The 10531-nt window shown below is 42.1% G+C and overlaps 1 protein-coding gene across 1 annotated transcript; it reads right to left on the bottom strand.

Annotated features, from left to right (window-relative positions):
• Positions 1-3163: 3163 nt before the first annotated feature.
• Positions 3164-4126, bottom strand: LOC103708527 (vacuolar iron transporter homolog 2-like). The gene has a single exon (XM_008793485.4). The coding sequence runs from the start codon at positions 4046-4048 to the stop codon at positions 3341-3343; it is 708 nt and encodes a 235-aa protein (XP_008791707.2). The 5' UTR covers positions 4049-4126; the 3' UTR covers positions 3164-3340.
• Positions 4127-10531: the final 6405 nt, after the last annotated feature.

A 10531-nucleotide genomic window follows, 5' to 3' on the forward strand; every position in this document is an offset into this window, starting at 1 on the left:
AATAGAGAAGTCGAGGTCAGAACTTGGGAGTGGTTTGGAAATTAAAAGTTGGCGTCATTGCCTAGATCCAACAAAAGGTGCCTCCTCCGAGCTGGATTCAGCCGAAATAAACAAAGGCAAGGCGTGTGGTCAGCACGCGAACGAGGGTAAAAGAAAATAGGAAAATGGAAGCGTGTCGCTCACGGCCACGCCGCCCACAATATTTTTCTGTGCCTCTTGAATCACTTGCATGGAAATGCGAGCATGTTTTTCATTTTTTATTTTTTTGGTGAATGGAGATGTGAGCATGTTGATGTGAACATCCCTTGACTTTGTGAGTTCACCATGTGAGTTTATTTTTGATAGACGATCATGTGAGTTGCTTATAGTGCCAATTGATTATGTATGAATGGCTTTAGTGGTCTGGGTAGATGCCGTAATTGGTTGCTAGGTTTTTTTTGGTAAACTTTATTATTAATTTGTTAGTGTTAGATAAGTGCTATAATAGGGCAAGAGTTTTTGCTAACAAGGTTCACGAAGTCGACTGAATCTCTCGTTATCTTATTCACTCATGATTTTATTTGAACCGTCGCCGGTAAAGTTAGGTATCTTGATCAACCCGTCATGGTTTCTATATGGTAAGCTTTGAAGGAATTATTAGGTAAATAGAGCGGTGTCTGTAGATTAGATGGAAACTAACTTCTTGTTGGTAATATTAATTAAAAGTATGTGATATAAGCTAGGGTAATGTACGTAGCTGGTTTATCATTTTCAGGGGTGGGGGAGGGATGAAGGACAAAGAAAGCATTATTTCTGTAGTGGTTGAGTGGTACAAGTGCACCTAAACCACTTTGAGATGGAGGCCAAGTTGGCTGGAACAGAATACTTTGGTCAAAAATTAATAAATAAATAAATAAATTATAAAAATCGTAGCAGAATGCTACGTCCCTGTTTCACATCTCTTGCCATCTCCGTAACCTCCTCGACCTTTTCTACTGGAATTATTTTGTAAATAATTTTAACTAGGTAGGATGTGATATAAAGCAACTCTACTGTCACCTGTAAATAAGTTTGCCTCGGGGTGTGCACTAGGCCATGCCTTGGGTAGGCAAAGCATTAAAACGAAGGCATTTTTGGACGCAAAGTAGCCAACAATAGCCCATACTCGTCATACGCTTTGAAATAATCTAAACCTAGCTAGTGAATGGCTTTAGAACAAAGCTGCCAATACTGGTGTCATTCCATTACCATTGATTTCCCACTGAAAGTAAATGCAAACACTTTGCAACCGTCATTATTGTGGTCTATAAATGAGCAAGCTCGCCTACAATCTCGATTCCAGTTGTTTACAATTAATGAATTGTATTTTTATTTAATCTGCGTGCAGTTGGGCACTTGCCAACCAAGGCTCAAGGAGTCATGAGATCACCTCGCACTTCAAATAGAACATATTCTGGACCCAAGCACGGATTATGCCCCATGCTGCATGAGCCATTGGCAGGCAACAGTGCTAACTTTATTCATAGACTTCATTCATGGCGCGCTAACTTTAGTGAATTGCTACAAGACCGAGTGGCTGTGATTGTCAATGTGTCCGACCACATAGTGCATGCTGTGTAGGATATAAATTTTTTGGGCCCAGGAGCGAATGTGACCCGGGTAATCGTTGAAATGCAAATCAATTTCCAACAATCCTTTGAGCAATGGTTCGTAATTCCAATCATGGCTAATTTGATCAATAGTCGTTGTTTTGCGCCAATTAAGTCCCGGTTTCAACTCCCTATATACCGGTTAAAGGACTTGCAGGTGGCAAAACATTAAAAAAATCTTGCCTGTAGAACAATATATTGCATGATTCTCGCTTGCAAGTCGTTCTTTCTCAAGCTACCAAACAATCTCTTACTGCAACATGGATTATATCAGCTATACTGGCCAAAAGGTCATGTTGTGGCATTTGAATGGTTCATCAAATTAAAAAGTGAATTTGGCTTCATGATGAATCATACACCGAAAAAGTGAATTCTTTTTAAGCATGACAGCAATCTGTTTGACATACAATTCTTTTTGAGCATAATAGCAATGTTGCTGAGTTATCTAATTGATGATTTCTTCAGTATGCCTGTTATATCTCTTGGGAAAATTGAAGAACACTAAAGTGCCTTCATTTTCAATTAACTTAATGGCACGATTATCACTCGATCTTGTTACTAGATTGAAGTTGGTCTCTTGAAATGTATGTAAATTCGCAAATGTAGACATTAACGGGAAAGATATAGCCTATTATATATATTGTAGCGCTAGTTAATGGCAGCCATCTGTTATAGGTATGAACCATGCATGAAAAGTACAACTTTGCGTTGGCTTCACGGATTGCTCCTCATTAATCCTCTTCTTATGATCTGTAGTACTTTTTAACGGAGATTCCTAGATAAGTTGAATGAGCAACTTTGCTCCCCATTTTTGTATCTCCGTGATGCTCCTTTTAATGGTTTTCTGATAAGGATATCTGCCCTATTATTATCAATCACAAAAAGTTTGCTACGAAGGTGGCATGGGTGCAGATTCGCAAATTTTGCATCAACATGCATGCCATCAAGCAATCCATCTTGTGGAGTACATCTTCAGGCATCTTATACTAAGAACATGATAATTAATTAGTACCCTAGCTATTATGATCTTGAAGCATAATACTTCCCTGCTATGGCAATAACTATTCAAACAAAGATTGACCATTGCATATATTTATTTCTGATTATTTACGTTAGTTAATAAGATTGAGATCGAGCGACCATGAGACCTCATGATTCCAAGTTTTTCTTCCCTCAATAGAGAAAGATATATAGGGATATATAATTTGCTGATATTTATGAAGATGACCTGTAACAAACTAAATATCAAACATGGAATTGGAAAGCAAATGTTGCTTATATGATCAGAGATTTTGAGGCCTCAAATTTTCTATGCTTTTAAACAAAAAATGAAAGGCTCTTTGTCCTCACTCGTAGAAAATTTGGTTTGCTTTATAATATATAATAGGCACAAACAAGAAGTGGCTATCTTGGTTAGTGGACATTGCTCTAGTTGACACAGCATATACCTAAAAGAAGTATTAATTGTTGTTGTGGGAGGACCTAATCAAATGAAGACTGTGCCGAACAATGCATCCATAACAAACCCCAGTTAATTATACAAATGAAAGTATAGATGCAAAACAGAATACACCTCCATCTAAAAAAAGCTAACAAAAGATGCCAACATTCAAGTACAGCTTTCCCCCATCCACTTCTAGGAGAATCAAACCTAAGAATATAAACTTGGCCAAGCATATATGGGAATCTAAATTCCTTGAGCAAAAAGCAACCTAAGTTGAGGAGACATGCATCTTGAAAACAAGCCCAAAGAGTCTAAGAACTCCATAGGTGAGGGCCATAGCCAACCATCCCCCAACCAGCACCCTCAGCGCGGACTTGGAAACATTGGCTCCACCGATGACTGCCCCTGCCACGCCGAACCCTGCCAGCCCCAGGCTACTCACAGCACACACCACCCCAACTCTTACACCCCACGACCTTATAAACCCTCCTCCCAACAAAGGCAGCAGGGCTCCAACCGCGAAGGCCAGCGCCGAGGCCCCGGCAGCCATCACAGGGCTCGGCAAGCTCTCCTTCTCCTTGTCCCTGCTTTCGCTGCTCTCCAGGCTCGCCCGCTCCATCTGGGCCACCTCGATGTCGTATTGAGCGTAGACGGAGACGAACTCGCCGATGGCCATGCTGCATGCACCTGCGACGAGGCCGGCGAGGCCCGAGACGAGCATCGCCTTGGCAGTCTGGTTCACGGCCCCTACGCCGATCATCAGCGAGGCCACCGAGACAAGGCCGTCGTTGGCACCGAGGACGGCGGCACGGAGCCACTGGGATCGAGCCGAGTAATCTATGGGAACAGGTTTTTGGTCGGATTCAGGGTCATGGAGTTGGGATGGAAGGGCGATTTGGGTGCAGGGATCATGCTGGGGATTCGGAGGAGGTGTGGAGGGGGTTGCATGGATGTGGGAGCTGGGACAAAATGACATGGCTGCAGGAATAGAAAGAGAGGAGGACAGAGGAGAGTTCAAGATTGCCTGTTGCTGGTGTGGAGTGTGGAGGCCACACGCCTTAGCTATATATAACTAAACACTCGGGAAGACAGAATCCCGTAATAAATAGCCAGCGGTTTTCTGGGGCTGGCTATCTTTTTTTCGGGAATGGAGAGCGTCAGGAAACTGCTTTTGGATCCAGTAGTTTTATTCATCTAGTCTAGTGGCCAACAAAGTTTAGTGTGGACGGGGAAGAGATTCGGATGGAACCACTGAAATGAAATGGAGCACTTAAAAAAAAGGCATGGCATGCGGTCGCCACGCGAAGAGAGTGACTTCTCGAACGAAGAACAACAAACAGTTAGAGACCTATGCAACATGGACACTACGTTTTTTGGCAAACTTAATGGGCACTAATTTAATGATTACTTCTTTTACTATTGTTCTCTATGGGCACGTCTCTTAGCATGGATCTCGTTAGTAGATTATATATACGTATATATGTGTGTATATATATATTCTATGCCATTGTAGTACTTGAGGTTATGGCATATCTTTGACTTTCTGCTTTTTCTTTGAAAAAAAATTATTCCAAAACAAAGTTTCCTTGATGATGCGCTCATAAATAGAGTTCAAATATTTTCATATGGCTAGACATCTCCAAAAATTCTTGTCTTATGAAACCACTAAGGTTTATCGTGGTCCAAAAAATAAGAAAAATCTTCTAGACATCTTCAATATCAGGTATTTCTGTATTTTTTATTTTATTTTCTTTTCACTCTATAAGGAAATTGCGTACTTGCATTGCACAAGCAAAATTTCATTTGTTCACTAGCATATAACCCGCATGATGTGTAGGATACAATTATCTCTTCTTTTTGTAATGTAGAATAGGTATTGATGCGGGATTTGCACCCCGTCACCAGCACAGCCCACACACCAGTCGAGCAGGAAAAGCGACCGCGTCCTCACCGAGGTATTGTCCGCTTTGGGGATCGGGGATCGTGACCGTTCCCGGGGGTCCGCGCTTTGACGGCGCCCCGGGTGGAACCACCCATTCCACCCCTCACGGGTTTGCCCTTCAAAAGGCGCCTCGGTGAGAAGAGGTTATTGAGCCCCCCATTTAAGGCACAGACCTTTCCGCTGATTAGCCGATGTGGGACTAAATTCGGGGAACCCCTCGTAACACAGCCCCCCCAGCGGGAAGGTCCTGTGCCCGGGTCGGCTCCTTGCTGGATAGGCGGAGGGCCAGACCCTCCTTCTAGCGCCATCTGATGCGGGATTTGCACCCCGTCACCAGCACAGCCCACACACCAGCCGAGCAGGGAAAGCGACCGCGTCCTCACCGAGGTATTGTCCGCTTTGGGGATCGGGGATCGTGACCGCTCCCGGGGGTCCGCGCTTTGACGGCGCCCCGGGTGGAACCACCCATTCCACCCCTCACGGGTTTGCCCTTCAAAAGGCGCCTCGGTGAGAAGAGGTTATTGAGCCCCCCATTTAAGGCACAGACCTTTCCGCTGATTAGCCGATGTGGGACTAAATTCGGGGAACCCCCCGTAACAGGTATAATAGAGTAGATAATAAAAATAAAATACTATGCCACCTGATTTATTATTAAAGTAGATAAAAGTATACATGAAAAGAGAAAAAGAAGAGAACACAAAGAATAGTAGTAGAGAAAAGGTTTATAAAAAAAAAAAAAAAAAAAACTACAACAGCTTCAAATTGAACTTAATGCAGGTAAGACTGTAGACTTCTAAAGGAAACAGAAAACAGCAGAGACCATACCAGACATTTGGAGCTGGGAATTAATCAGGTTCCCGTTACCAAGTTCTGAGATTTTTTATTTCATGTGTTTATTCCACAAAAAAAAAAAAAATCTGGTGTTAAGAAACCAGCACAAGGAGCTGCAGTAGGACTTACCAGAGCTTTCTAATTTCCAAACCAGATTATCCGAGTCCAAGTTAAGTTGGAAATCGGCAAGAAGAGCATACGGTTTGCTTTTTTCTTCGAGAGCTTCAGAGGATAGAATTGATGGGCATTTAGAAGTCCAGGTTTGACAGCTGGGGCTCGTTTGGTTCGTAGGAAGCATTTTCCTTCCTAGGAATATGATTTCTGAAAAACAGATTCCCATGAAGAGAATGCCTAGAAAAATACTTTTGGCATATTTGGTTGACCATGGAAAAATGACAGATTTTCGGAATGCTTATGTTTGATTGACCATCCACTTTTCTGGGAAAGTTATATACTATTATACCCTTAATAAAAATTAGGTTTTTAATACCTTTTTAATGCTTCTTTAATGCTGAAGGGCTTTTTTAGGAAAAAATAAAAATAAAGTGATTTCCGCCTAATGGGAAAGACTTTTCCGTGAAATGCGGGAATTAATCATATTCCCATGGGAATACAACTTTTCTATCTCTCTTCTCTGAAAACTTTAACTAAACAAGAGGCATCTCATTACTTTCCGGTTGACCACACTTTTTTCCCTTCTTTTTCCACGAACCAAACGAGCCCTGGAGTTAAAGAAGTTGGCCGCAAATCTAGATTTTTCCTTGCAAGAGGAATATAAATTGGGGAATACCATTTTGAGAGGAACATCAGTGAGCTAGCAATCCTTCCAATTTTTGGAGCATTTCTCGCTAGGTTTCCAGGAGGGGAGGGAGTCATATTTGTCACGTCCCCGCCTGCGCGGAGCACGTGAGGCACCCAGTGCCCACGTGGGGACCACATGAGGGGGAAACACGGGGCTCCCCTGCCAGATATTGTTTGGTTCCGGAGCTTCACGCAAGCGTCCTTCACCCCTCTCCGATTTTGTTTTCTTCCCAAAACGCATCTGCAGGATTAGGAGACACCCACTTCATATGCCCAAGCTCTGGAACGAGTTTTTCCGATATAGGACTATTGGGCCTCACACCCTTCCCACCATCGGACAAGAGCCGTCCTCGGCTCTGATACCAAATGTCACGTCCCCGCCTGCGCGGAGCACGTGAGGCACCAAGTGCCCACGTAGGGGCCACATGAGGGGGAAACATGGGGCTCCCCTGCCAGATATTGTCCGGTTCCGGAGCTTCACGCAAGCATCCTTCACCCCTCCCCGATTTTGTTTTTTTTCCAAAACGCGTCTGCAGGATTAGGAGACACCCGCCTCATATGCCCAGGCTCTGAAACGAGTCTTTCCGATGTGGGACTATTGGGCCTCACATCCTTCCCACCATCGAAGAAGAGCCATCCTCGGCTCTGATACCAAATGTCACGTCCCCGCCTGCGCGGAGCACATGAGGCACCCAATGCCCACGTGGGGGCCACATGAGGGGGAAACACGGGGCTCCCCTGCCAGATATTGTCCGGTTCCAGAGCTTCACGCAAGCGTCCTTCACCCCTCTCCGGTTTTGTTTTCTTCCCAAAACGCATCTGCAGGATTAGGAGACACCCGCCTCATATGCCCAGGCTCTCGAACGAGTCTTTCCAATGTGGGACTATTGGGCCTCACACCCTTCCCACCATCGGACAAGAGCCGTCCTCGGCTCTGATACCAAATGTCAATTCTCCAATACCTAGCAAGATCATCACTTGCACATTTAATTTCTCTCAATCTAGATTAAAGGACTATTGGGCCTCACACGATCTTTCTCTGATAACCTAGTTAAAATGTTTTAACATGACAACAATGAAATTGTCTTTAATGAACCAAAAGCCTGTTTGACTGATCATTTGCCAGGCTTGTTTACTTTTATAAGCAACTCTCCTGAGTTTTATGTTTGCTGCAGTGTATTCTACTGGCCGCAGCCCCATGCGGCTTAATTTTTTGTTGGGTCTCTCCATCTTCCAAAGCTGCTCAACTTCATGAACTTAGGGGAATTTTCAGAGAACGTACATTTTTGGTGCTGTCAAGACGTCCAGGATTCTGAAAACAAATGGTCTTGGATTTAACAAAACTGTGGCCCATTTCGGGAGAAGGAACCCATGACCACGTTAAGCCGAATAGATTATCTAGGAATGAGAAGATTGATGCACAATTTGTCCCAACATTTTTGATAATAACAGATAACTACAAAAGAAGTAAAGGATATTCCTTGCGCATGATGTGCGACGACGTAACTGATATGTCTAATCATGGGCACTGGAAGATTAATTATGATAGCTAATGGTGGTAGGGTTGTTGATCCTTGTTTGACGATACTGTGGGTCTATGGATACATTTTGGATCTGTTTGGATGATAAAGTTGAAAATTTTATTGAATTCATGGATTAGACAAATATAATCAGCAAAATTATAAGATTACCGATTATACTAGACCTAATTCATAAGTATATAGGAATAGCTATGGAGTGGACCGGCCTGAATACTATAGATGAGATCTTTTTTTCTTTTTATAGGATTCAGACCGGTCTACTCCAAAATTATTTCTGAGTACTCATAAGTATAGGTCTAGTCCAGCCTGTAACCCTATGATTTTGCTAGTCATACCGATCCAATCTACAAATCCAATAAGATTTTCAGCTCAATTATCTAAACATGCCATTGGTAGCATCATTTTCTTTAAATATCACGAGCTACAAATCTAATTGCTATGCACAAAAGTACATTATACAATTGTTAGGTTTTTTTTGGTTCTTCCCACTGTAAGTTGGAAATGAAAAATGACATTTTATAAAGTTCTGTAAAAGCATAAACGTGGCATATAGCTTTGATTCTCTCTTTTTTTCTTTTTTATTCTTTTTTCGTTTTCTGTGAGATATGGCTGGGAAGCAACCTTCAACCCATGTTCAAATCCAAAACCTCTCCTCATCAACAATGTTGATGACTGAAATAACGCAAAAAGATCTTCGGCGGCGTCAGTCACCAAAATTGGACTCCATCTGCTCGATGACTGGTCCCACAGGATCTCTCAACTTTTGCAAAGATGTGGGCGAAAGTTGGAAGATTATTTGAAGAGCTTGAAGATACCCGAGCACCCATCTCCAAAACAGGTGCGACCATGCCCTCCCCACCCTGTAACCACCAACGGTACTCTCACGACGATGGACATGTACCATTTATTCTTGTTATCTTTTTCTCCTTTTTCTCCTCTTCTTCTATTGTAATGAGGTACCGTTTGATTCGTTTCTTTCAATAAAATTGGGTGGATTTTAGCCTCCCTTCTCATCAAAAAAAAAAAAGAAGAGGAAGGCAAAAGCATATGTTAGAATAGGGCGGCCAAACACTAAAAAGGGACATCTATCATAAGGCAAAACTACGTCTTCTATACTTTCTTGACAATGACAAAACCAAATCAGGGCACTGAGAGGGAGTCTGTCAGCTAGAATTTGTCAAGTTGTTTTCCATTTTTTGGACAGAAGTTATCTGCCCTGAATGTCTTTCATTCGGCCTATAGATATATGGTGGCTCTCAAGGTACAAACCTGTGCTCTCGTTAATTAGCAGAGCCAACCTTCTTTCCTCGCCAAAAACAACACTTGGATCACTGAAGATGTTGACCTTCCAAAACGAGACGAGAATTCCATCCATATACTAATTAATATCCTTTAGGAAAGCGTCTAAGACTTCCAACAATAAAATTTAATTATAGCCATCTCGTTTGGCAGATCATTCTCGTCCCCATCTTAAATGTCAGCACTAGATATGAAGGCCCATTCGACGGCAAATTGATTGTTTATGTACATATGTACCATAACCGCATCAAGAAAACCAACTTGTTCTAACTTAGTTTAGGAAGGATTTAAAACGTCTATTCGATCAAACGTCATTCTGGCCATGCAATAGATATTCCCCCGCGCTTGCAGAAAAAACTGGAGACTCCTCAATACGCAATATTTCTAGCTTCTCCAAGCGTGTCCACCATTTCACCTAAAAGCAATCAAAACATTATCTCACCTAAAAAAAGAAAACACCAACACATCATAACATGAACTCTTTCGTTTTTTTAATCTAAATAAACATATATAAAGTAGTAGTGAGATGATGTAGTGGGCTGTTTTTATATATCATGAAAAACAAGAAGAGATTAAATAATAAAACAATGCCTATTTGCCCCCAAATAAAGACAGGGAAGGAGAAAAGTTGGATAAACATAGTTTTCTCGTTTCTGACGCTTTAATTCCTAAAGAAATTTATAGTGGAATAGAACTGATGTGATCATCACAACTAAATACATGATGTAAAGATGGGCAATAACATAATAGATGATGAGAGCAAGAGAGAGAAAAATATCTCCCTGATGATACAGGAACAACCTTGGCATAGATCACTTAATTCTCCCTTGAAAATTGCGGACCTTGTAAGCCATGACGTGTTGGATGCATTATATTATGCCGAGGTGTGCATGACAAGACAGTGATGGGATGATGACTCATAGCCCAGAGTCCCCGTTCTTGCACCTAAGGAAGAAGTTATTTTTTCCTCTTAAAATTTTAGGCAAGGCAAGGAAGAATAGTTTATAATGGAAGTCTAGCATACTGATTTTGAGATAAACAAGCA

Source organism: Phoenix dactylifera, chromosome 2, assembly GCF_009389715.1.
Source record: "Phoenix dactylifera cultivar Barhee BC4 chromosome 2, palm_55x_up_171113_PBpolish2nd_filt_p, whole genome shotgun sequence".
Classification (NCBI taxonomy): domain Eukaryota; kingdom Viridiplantae; phylum Streptophyta; class Magnoliopsida; order Arecales; family Arecaceae; genus Phoenix; species Phoenix dactylifera.